Source organism: Pan paniscus, chromosome 10, assembly GCF_029289425.2.
Source record: "Pan paniscus chromosome 10, NHGRI_mPanPan1-v2.0_pri, whole genome shotgun sequence".
NCBI lineage: Eukaryota > Metazoa > Chordata > Mammalia > Primates > Hominidae > Pan > Pan paniscus.
The window spans coordinates 104730340-104750044 of record NC_073259.2 but is presented as its reverse complement, the minus strand read 5'-3'; the positions used below and the strand labels follow the sequence as shown (position 1 = coordinate 104750044).

Here is a 19705-nt window from a genome sequence, read left to right as displayed (position 1 = left end):
AATTCTCTGGGCATGGTGGTGGCCACCTGTAATCCCAGCTACTCGGGAGGCTGAGGCAGGAGAATCTCTTGAACCCAGGAGACGGAGGTTGCAGTGAGCCGAGATCAAGCCACTGCACTCCAGCCAGGGCAACAGAGTGAGACTCCGTCTCAAAAAAAAAACCAAACAACAACAAAAAAACCAAGTAGTTATAGAATGCCAGCTGCATATCTGGCACTTGGGATCCATGAGTAAGCAAAGCAAACACCTGGGCCCGGGTGACACTGATATTTTGGGGCAAGAGTTGTGTTACAGGAAGAAGAGATAATCATAAGCAATAAACATCACAAATAAGTAAATAAACTGTAAGGCCCTGTATGAGATGGACATAACCTCCCAGAAATCCAGTGTGCATGAGGCACAGCACTTTGCATGGCACAGGAGGGCACCCCACAAGGAAGCTGTTAGCTAGTATGCGGATCCTTCCATCCTCACACTCACTGTGCTATCTTTGCTGATATGACTGCTCCTTGCAAACACCCCCAGATGCCAACTCTTGACAGAAACTCCTCACTGTAGTCTTTGAAACCCGGAGGTGAATGACTGTTGGTGACATTGATGAGTGAGGGGCCAAATTCTTTCCACGTGTGTAGCACATCTGGTTTTCTGAATATGTCATCAAGAGCTTGACACCAACACTTAAAAGCAGCCCTAAAACAGAGACAAAGCATCAAGCAGTAAGTTTTCTGAGACCCATTATTAAATCTATCTTCCAGAAGGGAAAGCAAATACACCAAAGCAACATCAATTAACATACATATAACTATAATACATTCACTGTTCTTAATGGTTTCTCTCAGGTACCATTTGATGAATAAAATGTAGCAATGTAGTATTGTTGAAGAACTAAAATTTATGAAAGACAATGTTTTTTCATTAAAAACTTCTTCAAACAAGCAAATAAAAAACCTTTGCCCTTGTTCTACAGACTTCTAAAAATCTACCTTTTCTTTTCTGCAAAGATGAGAAGACTTCCAAGTGAATGCAACGCCTGAACTTTAAGACTTCTTTGATTGCTGGCTTGGAGAACATCTATATTTTTAATCAAGTAAAAGAACAAATGTCAGTTCCTAGAAAAATATTTTTTTATATTTGCAAGAATATTTTAAACTGCACTATTCCTTAACTGTGTAGATTGCAATAAGCAAACTGCAAGTTAACAGCGCCTTCAAATGTCACACAATATATATACAAAGAGAGCGAGCAAACGTTCTGTTTGATTACAGAGTGAAAGACTGGCTCTAACAGATAGTAATAATGGGGCATCATGGAGAATAAAACTCAGGTAGAGACAGGAGAAGAGAAACTTAGAAATGGCATGCAAGGGAGAATGGCTGGGTATGTATAGGAATGATGGGCATGACTGGAGTAGTTTGCTGGAGAGGGTGAACTGAGTCTGAAGTGGGAGGCAGTGGTCAGATTCTGAGGGCCTCTGACTGCCACTTGGAGAAATGTGGATGTTATCCTATAGCAGATGGAAAGGCTCAAAAGGTTTGTTTTTTAGCAGACATGTGACAAGATCACCACATATCAGATTTCTCCTTTTACCTGAAGGCACAAAATATCTTTAATATCACATAATTGGACAGGCAAGGTAGCTCATGCCTATAATCCTAGCACTTTGGGAGGCCAAACCGGGCAGATCACCTGAGGTCAGAAGTTCAAGACCAGCCTGGTCAACATGGTGAAACCCCGTCTCTACTAAAAATACAAAAATTACCGAAGTGTGATGGCACATGCCTGTAATCCCAGCTACTTGGTAGGCCAAGGCAAAAGAATTGCTTGAACCCGGGAGGTAGAGGTTGCAGTGAGCCAAGACCGTGCCACTGTACTCCAGCCTGGGCAACAGAGTGAGACTCCATCTCAAAAAAAACAACAACAACAAAATCACACAATTTTTTTTTCTAATGAATGCATGCATTCTGGGATGTGTAGCCAAAAACCCCAACCAACATGGCAGTGGTTTCTAACGAGGACAATGCTGTTCCCTAGGGGCTATTTTAGAAATGTGAGAAAGGGTTTTGCTAGATGTCACAATGGGGGCATCTCTTGGTAACTCATAGGTTAAGACCAAAGATGTCAGATGGCCTGCAAGGCACAGAAACTTCCCCTACAGTGAAGGAAAAGATGATAAGCCTGTTTATAACTATCTGAATCTCACATCGAACTTCGTTTTCCACATAAAAAGGGTATTTCTGCATGATTTCTAAATGTTCATGATTTCTGAATTTTCCAGACATTGCAACCACTGTAGTACTTTGTTTTGCTCAGGACTTTACCAAGATTAATTTGCCATTTTAGAAAATCATGTCACAAAACTTAACCATGTTGATAGTATTTGAGTCACCAATACAACATACCTGTCTCTGTCTGCATGTGCAACTGTCACATTCATGGTGATTCCATATCCAGGATATAAGCATCTGATTATTTCTTTACAGCTTCTAATGCCTGAGCATTTACATACCAACAAACTGATTCTTTTATTATAGAGTGATGCTATTTCTCTCCTATTTTTATATTTAGAGCTTCATAATAATTTGTTTCAAAATAATGTGTATAAGAAGAATATATTAAATACAAATTTTATTTCAGGAAATAAAAGGGGCATCATAAAATGTCTGTTAGGAAAAAAGAGAACATTGGGTCTATCGTATGGGTTAAGAATATACTACTGAAGCTGTAGAAAAGCAAATCAAGGGAAAGACAAGGAAAATGGAATTAGATGGGACCAGAAAAAAAGAACATCATCTCCATCCCCACAAAGAGTTCACAGCTCCAATGAAAGAGGGATAAACAGAAGGGTGGCCTAGAATCTCACAATAGTGATGGCCAAGCTAAGAAAATGGGTAAACAGAGGAGGCTGGAAGTTTCTTCTGTCTCCAGGCTGTTCTGTCACTGCTGCAGGGATATAGGTTCTTTTATCTTTCTTTTAAAAGTAAGATTTCAGGACCAGATGCAATCTCAGCATTAATGCAGAAGATCATATTGAAAATGGAGACATAGCCGGGTACAGTGGCTCACTCCTGTACCAGCGTTTTGGGAGGCTCAGGTGGGCTTATAGCTTGAGCCCAAGAGTTCAAGATCAGTCTGGGCAACATGGCAAAACTCTATCTCTACAAAAAATATAAAAATTAGTCAGGTGTGGTGGTGTGAGCCTGCGGTCCCAGCTGCTTGGGAGACTGAAGTGGGAGGATGGATTGAGCCCAGAAGGTTGAGGCTGTGATCACACAGTGAGCTGTGATCGCACCACTGCACTCCAGCCTGGATGACAAAATGAGACCTTGTCTCAAAAAAAAAAAAAAAACAATTAAAGAAAATGAGTACATAATGGCTAACTCTTACCAATAGTTTGGTGATAAGAAGAAATTACAAGTCCAAGTTGTGAATATGGAAGTTTGCTTTTCTCCACAGAACTAAAAACTCTGAAGTTCTCCTGAGAAAGGTCAGGGGGTATTGACATATGCATCTCCTCTGTCCCCAGGCAAAATTCCACCTTTCCAGAAGTACATTTTGAATCATTTATTTCTCCTTTCTCTCCTAAATTCATGAAAAATAATAATAATAAATCAATTTAAAATGTAGAAAGAAGGGAAGTTGGGAGGGAAGGTAGAGAAAATGGAAAGCAAAAAGAAAGGAAATATTTTGTATATAGCTGAGACATTTTTGCAGTTTGAGGGACACTATTTCCTTAAACTTAGTATCCAGGATCATAACTGAAGACCCTAGGTATGTGTGGATAGGCTCCATGTCTGCGTTATCTCATCACAAGCACTACAGAGGGGCCGGGCACAATGGCTCACGCCTATAATCCCAGCACTTTGGGAGGCAGAGGCGGGTGGATCACCTGAGGTCAGGAGTTTGAGATCAGCCTGGCCAACATGGTGAAACCTCGTCTCTACTAAAAATAAATTAGCCAGGTGTGGTGGCGCATGTCTATAGTCCCAGCTACTCGGGAGGCTGAGGCAGGAGAATCGCTTGAACCAGGAGGCAGAGGCTGAGGCAGGAGAATCGCTTGAACCCAGGAGGCAGAGTTTGCAGTAAGCCAAGATCGCGCCACTGCACTCCAGCCTGGGCAAGACAGCAAGACTCCATCCAAAAAAAAAAAGCACTACAGAGGACTGTCAGCCAGAAAGCAAATATTGAGATAAAGCTTTGCTTCTTGTGGGGACTGGTGGAAGTTGCATAGTTTGAGTTTGCCTTTTTTAAATAGCTTCCAACAGTAAGGTGTTAGTGTGCCTCTGGGCCAGAAACCTCTGGGATAGAAGCAACACACAGGTAGTTCTGGCCTGAGACAAAAAAAAAAAAAAGGAAAAGCCTTGTCTCTTTATAAGATCAGAGAAGACATGAGAGAAAAATCTATATTCTAGGGGAAGTAGTTAAAAGTAATAGAGAAAGAAGTTAGTATAGATTTTGAAGTCTACAGCCTGAGGACTAGAGATAAACTACTGAAAATATTTTGGTACCAGGTGAGATTCAGAGCGAGATGGTATAAACCATTCCTAGGAATTGCATTTGCCTTTTTATTTATACCCTTACCCACTTTTTTTGTGTGTGTGTGGGGGGTGCTTTTCTGTTTTGTTTTGTTCTGTTTTGTTTTGAGACAGTCTGGCTTTGTCACCAGGCTGGAGTGCAGTGGCACAATCTCGGCTCACCGCAACCTCTGCCCCCCCGGTTCAAGTGATTCTCATGCCTCAGCCTCCTGAGTAGCTGGAATTACAGGTGCACGCCACCACACCGGTTAATTTTTGTATTTTTAGTAGAGACAGGGTTTCACTATGTTGGCCAGGCTGGTCTCTAACTCCTAACCTCAAATGATCTGCCCTCCTTGGCCTCCCAAAGTGCTGGGATTACAGGCGTGAGCCACGGCGCCCAGCCAGCCTTACCCATTGTTAATGTATGGAGCAATTAAAAGAAGCCAAACAGGATATGGAGAACTAATTTAACATAATGTGAGTCTGCAGACAATATAACCAAAAACTATGGATACATATCATAGAAAGTGTGGGGGGTGGGCAACAACAACAAACAAATAAATATGTAAATAAATAAAACTGTCTGCATTTGTAAAAACAATTGGTCAAATTTCTAAAAGATCATTTCAGTGGAAATTAGCATTTTAATTAAGTATAAGTTTAAATCTGTTTTTAATAACTTTATACTATTTTACATGTATTTGTCTATTATTTAAATTTATTCTTATTATTCTGACCAATTTGAATAGCAAGAATCATAAATATAAAACAGGATTTTTAAAAATTTTAAATAACTTAAGTATAGATAGTTCAGGATTTTTCCAGCCTAAATTTGAATGTACTCTTCTCTGAGGTTACCATTTAATCACTCAAAGCCCAGCTTTGCTTGAATTCACAAGCAGATAGATGTTACAAGAGAAAACAAATAAATGCAATGCAACCAACAATAGTGAATATCTTGCTTTAAGCTAAAATAAAACCCCTAAGAGCAAAATCTATAGTATTAATAAGAAATCTTGTTGGTGCTTGCTTTAAAAGGTACCCATTTCTTTGCCACTGATAAAGTAGTGTTTTGGTAAAAGGTTCTAGTTAACCCAGTATGATTCAATCCATCTACTTATGAAGTAAAACAAGACCATAGTGCCACACCTAAAGAAAACTGTAAGAAGAACATAAATGTACAGAATCAAAAATTAATGAATATTGTCACATCTAATACACTCAAGAGAGTTTGATAGTTTCACAGAAAGCATAAAAGTGAGTGAGTGAGAAAGTGCATTGGTTAAAGTGTAAGACACAGAATAGATCCACTGGACAAGAGGAAAGTGAAAGGCATCAGGGAGTGTTGCATGTACACAGGGAGGGAAGAATGAGAGGGCAGAAGAGGGACATCCGCAGGGTGGTCACCCCACATAAAGAAAGATTCAGAGATACAGAACATGCATTTTACCTTGTGTCTGTGCAAGAAATAATGAAAGCAACTTCCTGCTGTGTCGGATTGATCTGTTATGGTATTTGGATTTTTCCAGTGTCTCTCTAAAACACCTCAAGGTGTCTGTCACGTCCACGGGCACGCAGACAAGCGCTTTGGCTCGGCTGTATTCTGAAAGGGAAGAAAAGAGGAATATTGGGGATGAAATGCTGCACCAAGCCAAGGTAAGAGTCAGCAAGTTTATAATTCAGAGAATTTCTTGGTCCCAACCTAAAGCCGCTAAATTCAAAGCCCCCAGATCTGCAGCAGGTGTTTCAACATTCAGATCAGTTTTTTTTTCTTTTAGTATACCAGAAGGTCCTTTTAAAAAAAAAAAAAAAAAGCTTGGAAAACTTTTGATTCTTATGAAATGCAAATAACTTTAGATCTTGCCAATTTTCCCCATGAAGCCTCCTTTTTCTTTTGCTGATCATAAAAAATGAAATAATCTACTCCTTTTCAGCAGCCTCTTCAAAGCAAAGGTGCCTTGGGAAAGAGACAAAAAGAAGAAACAAAGAAAGGAAGAAATAAAGTTGCTTGGAGATGGGCATCTGCTCTCTGAAGGGAAGGAAAAGACAGATTCCTAATACTGAAAGGTGCAGAGGAAAGGAAGAGGTGGACCCAGGAGTGGGTATAGAACTAACTAACTGTCCTGAAAAGTGCCCAGAAAGGGGAGATAGTGGGAGAGAGTTGCTTCAAGGTCTCTGAAGAGTGAGTGAGGGCCTGGGACTTCAGCTGCAGCATTGCTGCATACATCATGAAGCAGGACCAAGAGACAGGAATCACAGTTTGCAGGACTGAATAACAAAAGAATGTATTTCTTCAACAAGTTGAACAAGTGGAAGCCCCCCTGTAAAATCTAAGGTCTTAACAGTATAGCAACTTACATGGTAAGTTGGAAGAGGTTAAGAGGCATGGTCTTTGCCCTCAAGAAAGTCACTATCTAGCTGAAGGGATGGGACACTCCAACACTGGAGTAATAAAGTCACATTTGCAGGGAATATTTGGTTACACGCCAAAATAAGGGAAAGATGGAAGACAGAGATCAGTGTAGGCAGGAAAAGGTGAGCAACAAAGACCTTGTGGAAGAGAAGATAGGCCAGCTGTGCCTTCGAGGATAGGGAAAACTTGATTAGGACAAAAGAGACAAGTGGCTTTAGATAGTTAGAATAAGAACAGGAATAGCTAGGCAGGGCGAGGCAGCTCACACCTGTAATCCCAGCACTTTGGGAGGCCGTGGCAGGTGGATCACTTGAGGTCAGGAGTTTGAGACCATCCTGGCCAACACAGTGAAACCCCGTCTCTACTAAAAATACAAAAATTAGCTAGGCATGATGGTGCATGCCTGTAATCCCAGCAACTGAGGAGGCTGAGGCAGGGGAAATCACTTGAACCTGGGAGGTGGAGGTTGCAGTGAACCAAGATTGCGCCACTGCACTCCAGCCTGGGTGACTCCGTCTCAGAAAAAAATTAATTAAAAATACAAAAACGAAGGGGTATAGAAGTTAACCACTTCTAAAGGTTAATCTCAGTTGATCCTCACAGCACCTTAAAAATGGTCAGGAGTAGAAATCACTGATGCTTTACAAAGGAGGAAAAGTGAAGTTGAGGGGTATGAACTTGTTTGAAGCCCTTAAGAAGAGATGAGTGGAAGAACCGGTGTTCAAGTCCAGTGCCTTCCCCAGATGATTCACCAAAGGACAACAAATCTTGGGTAACAGACAATGACCCAGATTTGTAACCCAGATTTGGGCACAGAGATGCCTTGAGAATAGGATGGGAATAAGCCTAAAGAAAGTTAATAAGGGAAGAAACCTGGAGTCATTATGAGCCCAGGGAGCAGGGAGGTCCTGATGGAATAAGTAACACAGGGTTACTTTCTGTGGCCACAGAGACAGCATCTTTCAACATACCCTAATGTCCAGAAATCCTGGAGGCTTCAGTCAAACCAGGGACATGGCCGCATTCACAGAAGTAATTGTTTCCCCTGCAAATTCAGTCTTGACACAATTCCCTATCACACATTTAAGAGAATCAAATACTTAGGCCAAAGTGGCTCTTGTGAACTCCCTGGAAGCTCTCATTCTTCTTCCTTACCAGTTTCAGTCTCCTGTCTGCTCTGCCCTGTCCCCACCATCTCTCTCCTTAGTGTCGCTCTCTGCTAAGCCATGCCCAGTCTTGCATGGTCCCAGACAGGCAGACCTCCTACTCCTCATGCCCCCACCCTCATCCACAACACCCCAAAGATTGTAGGTTTCTGCTCTGTTTCTCTATTTTTCTTAGAAGAATTCATGAGCTTGGCTTTTATCTTTTTCTCCTTAGAGAGTGAGATCAGGAAAAGAAGTTAAGCAAATATCTCAGTCAGTTGAAACTGCTATGAGAAATTACCATAGACTGGGTGGATTATAAACAACAGAAATTTATTTCTCATCAGGTGCTGTGGCTCATGCCTGTAATCCCAGCACTTTGGGAGGATGAGGCAGGGAGGATCCCTTGAAGCCAGGAGTTCAAGACAGGCCTGGACAATAAAGCAAGACCCTGTCTCTACAAAAAAAATAAAATAAAATAAGTTAGCTGGGTGCAGGGGCATGTGCCTGTAGTCCTAGCTACTTGGGAGGCTGAAGTGGGAGGATCACCTGAGCCCAGGAGTTCCAGGCTACAGTGAGCTATGATCATGCTATTGCACTCCAGCCTGGGTGACAGAGTGAGACCTTGTCTCAAAAAAAAAAGAAAAGAAAAGAAATTTATTTTGCACAGATATTTGGGGCTAGAAGTCTGAGATCAGGAGACCAGAATGGTAGATTCTGGTGAGGGCCCTCTCCCTGGCTCGCAGACGGTTACCTTCTCATTGGTCCTCCCTCCCATGATAGAAGCGGGCTACAGAGCAACCTGGGGTCTCTTTTGTAAAGACACCAAGCTGGGTGTGGTGGCTCATGCCTGTAATCTCAGCTCTTTGGGAGGCCAAGGCAGATGGATCACCTCAGGTCAGGAGACAAGGTGAAACCCCGTCTCTACTAAAAATACAAAAATTAGCCAGGTCTTGTGGCAGGCGCCTGTAGTCCCAGCTACTCAGGAGGCTGAGGCAGGAGAATCGCTTGAACCCCAGAGGTGGAGGTTGCAGTGAGCTGAGATTGTGCCGCTGCACTCCAGCCTGAGTGACGGAATGAAACTCCATCTCAAAAAAAATAACTAAATAAAAGTAAAGACACCAATGCCATTCATAAGGGCTCCACCCTCATGACCTAATTTATCCTCCAAAGGACCCACCTCCTAAGATCATCATATTAGGGGTGAGGATTTTAACATTTAGGTGGGGGGGACCACAAATATTCAGCCCATAACAGCAAGGAAATGAAAGGAGGAAAGCTGGAAGCCCTCACATATAATAATATGAGATAGTCACCTTCTCTAAGCCATAGTTTTAAATATCTGTTAAAACTGGGATGATAATTCTTCCTTCATTAACTTTTCTCAGGCTTGTCCCTGTCCTATTTATTTCCAGAGCATCCCTCTCACCGAAATCAGGATGACTCAGAGGGTTACTATTTTAACCTGTGTGTGGAGGTGCAGAGTGTCTAGCACAGAGCCTGTCATGGAGTAAGCATTCAGCAGATGAAGGCTCACATCATGACTACTGGTCGTGTATTTTTTTAATTATACTTTAAGTTTTAGGGTACATGTGTACAACATGCAAGTTTGTTACATATGTATACATGTGCCATGTTGGTGTGCTGCACCCATTAACTCGTCATTTAGCATTAGGTATATCTCCTAATGCTATCCCTCCCCTGCCCCCCACCCCACAACAGGCCCCGGTGTGTGATGTTCCCCTTCCTGTGTCCATGTGTTCTCATTGTTCAATTCCCACCTGTGAGTGAGAATATGCTGTGTTTGGTTTTTTGTCCTTGCGATAGTTTGCTGAGAATGATGGTTTGTTTCCAGCTTCATCCATGTCCCTACAAAGGACATGAAGTCATCATTTTTTATGGCTGCATAGTATTCCATGGTGTATATGTGCCACATTTTCTTAATCCAGTCTATCATTGTTGGATATCTGGCTTGGTTCCAAGTCTTTGCTATTGTGAATAGTGCTGCGATAAACATACTTATGCATGTGTCTTTATAGCAGCATGATTTATAATCCTTTGGGTATATACCCAGTAATGGGATGGCTGGGTCAAATGGTATTTCTAGTTCTAGATCCCTAAGGAATTGCCACACTGACTTCCACAATGGTTGAACTAGTTTACATTCCCACCAACAGTGTAAAAGTGTTCCTATTTCTCCACATCCTCTCCAGCACCTGTTGTTTCCTGACTTTTTAATGATCGCCATTCTAACTGATGTGAGATGGTATCTCATTGTGGTTTTGATTTGCACTTCTCTGATGGCCAGTGATGATGAACATTTTTTCTTGTGTCTTTTGGCTGCATAAATATCTTCTTTTGAGAAGTGTCTGCTCATATCCTTTGCCCACTTGTTGATGGGGTTGTTTTTTTCTTGTAAATTTGAGTTCATTGTAGATTCTGGATATCAGCCCTTTGTCAGATGAGTAGATTGCAAAAATTTTCTCCCATTCTGTAGGTTGCCTGTTCACTCTGATGGTAGTTTCTTTTGCTGTGCAGAAGCTCTTTAGTTTAATTAGATCCCATTTGTCAATTTTGGCTTTTGTTGCCACTGCTATTGGTGTTTTAGACATGAAGTCCTTGCCCATGCCTATGTCCTGAATGGTATTGCCTAGGTTTTCTTCTAGGGTTTTTATGGTTTTAGGTCTAACATTTAAGTCTTTAATCCATCTCGAATTAATTTTTGTATAAGGTGTAAGGAAGGGATCCAGTTTCAGCTTTCTACATATGGCTAGCCAGTTTTCCCAGCACCATTTATTAAATAGGTATAAATTGAGTGCTCACAAGTACTAGGCACTGTGCCTGGCACCAAAGGGAGACACAAGTGAACAAAACAGACATAGTCTCTATTCTCACCAAGCTTACATTCTAGAATAAAATCTGAAAATTTTTATTTATAATAAGAACAGTCTGAATAAAATCATCCCACTACTTTTTTATCTGGCTGATAAATAATTCCTCTTTGTGTTCTTCCTAAACTATATTTCACTTTCTTTTTCTCCCCTTTTTTCAAGCCCTGCATATCTTTTTCCTGGTTGTCTAATTAGGGTTCTGTTGGTGGTGGTGTGGCTGTCTACATGAGATAAATGATGCAAAGCAATGAGGAGGTGGCATTAGCTTCAGGGCCCTTATCTTGACAGCTCTGCCTCAAGGGGGTTCCTCTCTGAAAACGTCCATGGATAATTTAAGAAGCTATTCCAAAGGCACTAATAGCCTCATCAGTTTGAAATAGGTAAGAAAGAAGAAGGAGGAGAAGAAGCAAAAAAAAAAAAAAAAAAAAAGAAAAACATTGTGTCTTTCATTGTACCACTCTAGAAATGAAAGCTGAAATGCCAATGACTCCTGAGAAAGGGGTCCACCACGGAAGGATCCCAGCAAGTGATCTGAAATTTGGGCTGCTTCCTACACTCGAGGCCACATCAATCCAAATGCCCAAAGGCACTAATCAAACACACCTGCCAAAGGGCTGAAAATTCCAACACACCTGAGGACTGAATAACTCTACCAGAGAACTTAAACACCAGTAAGGTCAAAACTCAAGAGAGCGATCCCAGGCAGAATGCAAAAACAGCTTCAATAAAAGGCATATCCATGGAGTTATCTCCCCTATGGAGCTTAACAAGCAGGCAAGTTACTCACCCATACAAGAATATCTATAAAGTGAGGTGTTCTCAATTCTCCAAATCCTACAGAGACTATACCAAATTACATATGCATTATTAAATAGTTGAAGGGAGAATAGGATGCTGTTAAATAATGAGTACACCAAATGTTCCTAGGCACTGGAGCATTGCAATATCTATTCTGAAGAATTAAATGTATCGCATCACCACTAAAGGCCATTATGCCGAAAAAAAATCTATGATGGTCTAAATTAGCGATCTGGTGTGGAAACCATCATGAGTACTCTGTCTTTTAAAAGAATTGCAAACATATCAGGGTGATGACATACATAAGACCCAACGTGCTTATAAATATGTTGATGATCTGAGTTCAGTATACTGGAAAAATTCAGCATTCTAAAACTTTGCCAAATAAATCCAAAAGCATAGACCAAAAAACATTCCCAATAACATAGGTCCTAAAATCTTAGAAAGAGCTACAAGTTGGATGCTAACCTTTTAATGATAACAATTCCATGTAAAACCTATAATTAATATACAGGATCATCTAAAAATTACCACACTATCACAGTAAGTCAGAATAAAGTATCTGTCTTCAGTGACCACTGAAATACAGCAAACTTCTTCTTGAATGCTGTAAATTTAGAGGCAATTCCAATCTGAAAGGGAGCAACGGAGAAGAGGCCTGGCAGCACAGTGGAGCACTCAAGGATTGAGTAATTAAAGCAGGGTTTGAATCACAGGCCCACCACTTACTAGTAATGTTTAATTTTCTCATGTGCAATATAAGCATAATATCTACCTCCTTTGACTGTAAAAATTAAAGAAGCTAAATATAGTTCCAGCTCAATAAATTATTACTGTCATTACAGTATTTAGAAAATTTTATCTATTCAAATATTCCTGTTCTAATGATTGCTCAAACTGTCTGTGCCTCTACCACCATTGAGAATCAACCCAAAGGATTACTGTAGCCTGACTGCACTTCCCTTCCCTTCTGTCCCACTGCCACCCTCTTGCCTTTCCAAATGTAACTTTAACAGGAGGCAAACAAAGTGTTTTTCTGATATATTGCACCTATCATCAGTAAACATCTACAGGTACACACGTCTAGAATTTTACTAGATATGTTTTTCTTATCCCTTTGATGCTAGTCATCATTTTGATAACAACCATTTTTCACATATTTTCTCACATTTGTAGCAACTCTTTTTAAGATGGAAGGGATAACATAAATCACATTTTGAGTTATGGATCCCAAAGTAGGAGAATTCCCCAGGTTTTACAGACAAGCTCAATAAAAGAACAGGAAGAATTATACTCTGAAAAAACTCATCACACATGATTGACCATAAGAAGGTGGTCTTCCCATTGTTTCTGACTATGTTTCTGACTATGAGGGGTAATCTGATTATCATTGGCAGTAACACCTACAAATTCATGGTCACCAATCTCACTCATTGGACCCTCTAAATTACTCTACAACCCTTCTCCCTTCCTTTCTCCTATGACCTTATCAGTCAGCCCACTCTTTCATTCCTTCTGAAATCTCCAACCCAATCAACATTGGCTATACTCGCAGCCCCTTGCTTCATTGAGAAAATTTCCAGTACCCAATGAGAATGCTTTCCATCTCTACCTTTACCACCTACACACTTCCCTGCTTGGGTTTATTCTTTCCTTTCTTTCTGCCTTAGCAGAAAAGATGTCTCACCCTCCTGTCTAAGCATAATCCCCCTATATCCCACTCTCTCTCTCTGCCTTTTGTCTCCTCAAGGTCCTTGCTCTATCGAATACTTTTCTCTCCTATCTATAAGCTCTCCCTCTTTACTGGCTTTTTCTAGTTAATATGTAAATATCCTTTTTTTTCTTGTATTAAAAAGACATACAAACAAAACAAAGCCCTCCTGAGCCACCGCCCCCAGCTCTACATTTCCTGCCAGTTCCTGACGGTGCTAAGTTACTTGAAAAGCAATTCTCTATTCAATTTCTTTCTTTCTTTTTCTTTCTTTCTTTCTTTCTTTCTCTCTCTCTCTTTCTTTCTTTCTCTTTCCTTCTCTCTCTCTCTCTTTTTTTTGAGACAAGAGTTTCACTCTCGTTATGCAGGCTGGAGTGCAATGGCACGATCTTGGCTCACTGCAACCTCCACCTCCTGGGTTCAAGTGATTCTCCTTCCTCAGCCTCCCGAGTAGCTGGGATTACAGGCGCCTGCCACCACGCCCAGCTAAGTTTTATATTTTTAGTAGAGACAGGGTTTCACCGTGTTGGCCAGGCTGGTCTCAAACTTCTGACCTCAAGCAATCCACTCGCCTTGGCCTCCCAAAGTGCTGGGATTACAGGCGTAAGCCACCACGCCTGGCCTCTATTCAATGACTTTCTATAGGTACAGCTCACCACTGCTGCATGCACCACTCAAAATACTCCCTCCCCACCATTTCTAAGGTCACAAAGTCATTCATCCAGCAAAGAGATACTAAGTTCCTACTATATATCAGACACTGATGAAGACAACTGGGTTATATCTGTGAACAAAACAATAATCCCTGCCCTCATAAAGCTTACTTTTTATCAGGAGGAACAGATTAGTTATCAATAAATAAAAAAAAAAACCCTAAATTATACCGTATAATAGATGGTGAGAAGTGCTTCAGAAAAAAAGAAAACATATGGCAGAGTAAAGGGAATTGGGAGGAAGCAGGCAGGGTGCAGTTTTAAACTGAATGCTCAGGCTGGGAGCAGTGGCTCATGCCTGTAATCCCAGCACTTTGGGAGGCCAAGATGAGTGGATCACTTGAGGTCAGGAGTTCGAGACCAGCCTGGCCAACATGGTGAAACCCCATCTCTACTAAAATATAAAAATTAGCCAGGCGTGGTGGCAGGTGCCCATAATCCCAGCTACTCAGGAGGATGAGGCAGGAGAATCGCTTGAACCCAGGAGATGGAGGTTGCAGTGAGCTGGGATAGCACTACTACACTCCAGCCTGGAGCAAGACTTCATCTAAATAAATAAATAAATAAATAAATAAATAAATACTGAATGCTCAGGGTAAGCCTCATTGAAAAGATGAGAGATACATAACAACATAAAGAAGATGATGAGCTCATTAGTCAGACATCTGAATTGAGAAAGAGCATTTCAGGAAGAGAAAACAGCTAGAACAAGGCCCAATGTTGGCGGTGTCACAGCAAAAAGGCCGGTGACAATGACCACCTAAACTGCCAAACACAACTGTCCGTCCTCATCTTATGTGACTTCTCTCTCTCTATGATAGTTGACTGCTTCCTTTTCCTTAGCACTGTCTCTTGCCTTGGCCTTGTTTATACTACTCTCCTGTTACATTTCCCAGCTCTTAGGCCTCATCCCAATCTCTTTCAAGTCCTGCTCTTCCTCTGTTTGTTCCCATGACAGTCATTAGGGCCTTCACACACTCTGTACCTCTTTATCCTGAGTACAGCATAGGAACATACTTGTCTACCCCTTTTGAAGTTAGGTGTGGCCATGTGACTGTGGTCAATGAAATGTCAACAGACATGACCTGTGTCACTTTCAAGTCACAGCTTTAAGAGCTAGAGCAAGATTTACAACATCTTTTTCCTGCCTGAAAAATAGAGACAATAACAAACCTACCTCATTAGGTGACTGTAAGCTAATATTCACAAAGCATTCATAAGAGTCCCTGATGTGCAATGCATAATTATAATTCTTTTATTGGGGTTGTTATAGTAATTAAACTTGATAATCCATGTAAAGCCCTTAACATAAAGCATACAGTATATGTACATATGGTCTGGCAAAGGCTGTGCCCATAGCCCATGCCTCTACAGGAGTTCACCATATGCCTCTCTGTATACACTCCTAGAAGATAACATTAAAATTATGTTTTCTGACTTGGAAACAACCCACGGAAGCTTGCACCAAGCTGGAGATTCCACCATGATGAGCAGCCCAGGATTCAACCTCACTGAACACAGTAGCATGCACAGGAAACAGACTTTCCATTGTGTTAAAGCAATGACACTTGTTTGTTACTGCTGTATAGCCGAAGCCTATTTTGACTGACGCAGCTTCCTAAATGTTGGTGCTATCCAGGACGCCATCCTCAAGTTTATGCTCCATGTAACTCTCCCTGGGTGACCTCATCCAAACCCTTGACTTCAACCACCACCAATATATTGATGACTAAAATACAAATCTCCAATCTGCTCTCTCCTGAGTGCCGCATTAGTATATCCAACCATACACTGGATAGCTCTACTCATTGTCATCCAAGTTTGGATGAACTAAATCCAAGCAAGTAATTCCAAAGTGACCTTTTCCTCTAACCTGCCCCTCTCCAGTTTTCCTGTCTGGGTGAAGGCATCATCATCCATCTGGCTACCCAAGCCAGAAACCAAGGCGACTTGAACTCCTCCCTTCCTCACCCATCCGCCACCTCCAGCCAGTGTGGATCACAGTCCTGTGGACATCCTCTGTCTCTCCTTCACATCTGTCCCCTCCTCTATGCTGACCACCCAAGTCCAGGCTTTCATCATCTCTACTTTAAGACACAAGAAAGCAGTGGCCACTCTCCTACTTCCATTTGGTCTCCTTTCAATCTGTTTCCCACGCAGCTGACAAAGGTTTTCAAAAACACGCAAATATAACACTTCTTGGCCTTTGGGCTAAGATCAAGTGAAAAGAATGCCAATATGATCATTTCACTTTCTTTCTTTAAATCCTTTTAACTAGCTCCCCTCAGTTCTCCAGATAAAACTAGATCTCTATCCTTCCCTCTAAGAGAGTTTATTATCTAATTTCTGCCAACCTTTCTAACCTCAGCTTTTGCCTTTTCCTTTGCTGTTAGCCCCACTGGATTTCTTGCAGTCTCACAAAAGCAGGTGCTAGCTGTTAACTATTATTGTTTATGGCAGCAGCAGTAGTAATAACATTACATGTCTTATCACTCTATACTATAATCTCTGGGTTTTTTATTCATCTCCTTTAATGGACCCTAAACTCCTGGGCAACAAATCTTTAGTCTTATTCATCTTTACATCCTCAGTACCTAGTACAGGCACTTCACACATAGCAGATACTCAGTAAATGTTTGCTGAATGACTAGCTGACTGGCTCCATAAATAAATGAATGAATGCTTACATTTATATGCATATACAAACATAAAATGAACAGATGAATAAGTGAAAGAATCCTAACACTTCAAAGGGAAGACTTACATGGCTTTTTGATACCAGAAACAGAGACACATGAAAAATGCAATTTAGAGAAAGTATTATTTCCATTTTCAACTCATTCTATTGCATCATTCCTACAAGCTGCATGGCCAAAAACATTCCAAAAGGGCTTAATACAATTTGGCTATGTCCCCACCCAAATCTCATCTTGAATTGTAGCTCCCATAATCCCCATGTGTCATGGGAAGAACCCAGTGGAAGGTAATTGAATCATGGGGGTTGGTTTTTCCCCTGCTGTTCTCATGATAATGAATAAGTCTTATGAGATCTGATGGTTTTATAAATGGGAGTTCCCCTGCACACACTCTCTTGCCTGCCACCATATAAGATGTGCCTTTGCTCCTCCTTCTCCTTCCACCATGATTGTGAGGCCTCGTGGAACTGAGTCTGCTAAACTTCTTTTTCTTTATAAATTATCCAGTCTTGGGTAAGTCTTTATTAGCAGCATGAGAATGGCCTAATACAGTAAACTGGTACCAGGTAGTGGGGTGCTGCTATAAAGATACCTGAAAATGTGAAATCAACTAAGGAACTGGGTAACAGGCAGAGGTTGGAACAGTTTGGAGGGCTCGGAAGAAGACAGGAAAATGTGGGAAACTTTGGAACTTCCTAGAGATTTAGAGGGCTCAGAAGAAATGAAGATGTGGGAAAGTCTGGAACTTCCTAGAGACTTGTTGAATGGCTTTGACCAAAATGTTGATAGTGATATGGACAACAAAGTCCAGGCTGAGGTGGTCTCAGATGGAGATGAGGAACTTGTTGGAAACTGGAGTAAAGGTCACTCTTGCTATGCAAAGAGACTGGCAGCATTTTGCCCCTGCCCTAGAGATCTGTGGAACTTTGAACTTGAGAGATGATTTAGTGTATCTGGCAGAAGAAATTTCTAAGGAGTAAAGTGTTCAAGAGGTGACAGAGCATAAACGTTGGGAAAATTTACAGCCTGACAATGCAGTACAAAAGAAAAACCCATTTTCTGAGGAGAAATTCAAGCAGGCTACAGAAATTTGCATAAGTAACAAGGATCCAAATGTTACTCACCAAGGCAATGGGGAAAATGTCTCCATATCATGTCAGAGACCTTCGCAGCAGCCCCTCCCATCACAGACCCAAAGGCCTACCAGAGAAAAAGGATTTCCTGGGCCAGGTCAAGGGCCCCACTGCTGTGTGCAGCCTAGGGATTTGGTGCCCTTCATCCCAGCTGCTCCAGCCATAGCTAGAAGGGGTTAAGGTACAGCTCAGGCCATGGCTTCAGAGGGTGCAAGCCCCAAGCTTTGGAAGTTTCCACATGGTGTTGAGTCTGCAGGTGCACAGAAGTCAGGAACTGAGATTTGGGACATCCACCTAGATTTCAGAGGATATATGGAAACACCTGAATGTCCAGGCAGAAGTTTGCTGCAGGGGTGGGTCCCTCATGGAGAACCTCTGTCAGGGTAGTCAGAAGGGAAATGTGGGGTTGGAGCCCCCACACAGAGTCTCCACTGGGGTACTGCCTAGTGGAGCTGTGAGAAGAGGGCCACCATCCTCCAGACCTCAAAATGATAGATCCAGTGACAGCTTGCACTGTGTGCACAGAAAAGCCACAGACACTCAACACCAGCCTGTGAAAGCAGCCAGGAGGGAGGCCATACCCTGCAAACCCACAAGGCTGTAGGAGCCCACCTCTTGCATCAGCATGGCCTGGATGTAAGACATGGAGTCAAGGGTAATCATTTTGGAACTTTAAGGTTTAATGACTGCCTTATTGGATTTTGGATTTACTTGTTTTGGCCAATTTCTCCATTTGGAATGGGTGTATTTGTCCAATGCCTGTACCCCCACTGTATCTAGGAAGTAACTAACTTGCTTTTGATTTTACAGGCTCATAGGCTGAAGGACTTGCCTTGCCTCAGATGAGACTTTGGACTGTGGACTTTTGAGTTAATTCTGAAATAAGTTAAAACTTTGGGGGACTGTTGGGAAGGCATGATTGGTTTTGAAATGTGAGGACATGAGATTTGGGAGGGGTCAGGGGCAGAATGATATGGTTTGGCTGTGTCCCCACCCAAATCTCATCTTGAATTGTAGCTTCCATAATCCCCACATATGGTGGGAGGGACCCAGTGGGAGGTAACTGAATCATCATGGTGGATTTTCCCATGCTGTTCTCATGATAGTGAATAAGTCTCACGATATCTGATGGTTTATAAAGGGCAGTTCCCCTGCACATGCTGTCCAGCTTGCCGCCATGTAAGATGTGCCTTTGCTCCTCCTTTGCCTTCTGCCGTGATTGTGTGGCCTCTCCAGCCATCTGGAACTGTGAATTCATTAAACTTCTTTTTGTTTATAAATTATCCAGTCCCAGGTATGTCTTTATGAGCAGCATGAGAACTGACTAATCCAGGGCTTATCAGTAAAAGCAAAGAAGACATGACATTCCCAAATCTTCGCCTGTGCTCTAGTTAAAAGGTCTACAACTTAACCATAGTAAAACCAATAGAATAATCTATATTGATTATGGAAATGGAAGCTATTATGGGAGTTGAAACAGAATAAGGAAAATAGCAAAAGGCCAAATACCGAAAGCATTCATAAATAAGATAAAAAGAAGAAAAAAATGTGCAAAACAACCTTTTTCCATCTTTGTTTTTGCCCATCAATATCTCTTTTCCTTTTATTTCTCTTATCTAACTTACAGATTGAACTTTTTAAAAATGCATTTTACAAAAAGAATAAAATATTTAGGAATACAGCTAAATATG

The 19705-nt window shown here is 41.5% G+C and overlaps 1 protein-coding gene across 1 annotated transcript in view; it reads right to left on the bottom strand.

Moving 5' to 3' along the window:
• Nucleotides 1-19705, bottom strand: part of CFAP54 (cilia and flagella associated protein 54) — a 397088-nt gene that overhangs the window by 198848 nt on the left and 178535 nt on the right. The window contains exons 40-43 of the mRNA XM_034934266.2: nucleotides 5965-6117; nucleotides 3385-3579; nucleotides 984-1071; nucleotides 481-690 (exon numbers count right to left, since the gene is read on the bottom strand). Coding sequence (XP_034790157.2) covers nucleotides 481-690; nucleotides 984-1071; nucleotides 3385-3579; nucleotides 5965-6117 — 646 coding nt within the window. The remainder of the gene's footprint in view (nucleotides 1-480; nucleotides 691-983; nucleotides 1072-3384; nucleotides 3580-5964; nucleotides 6118-19705) is intronic.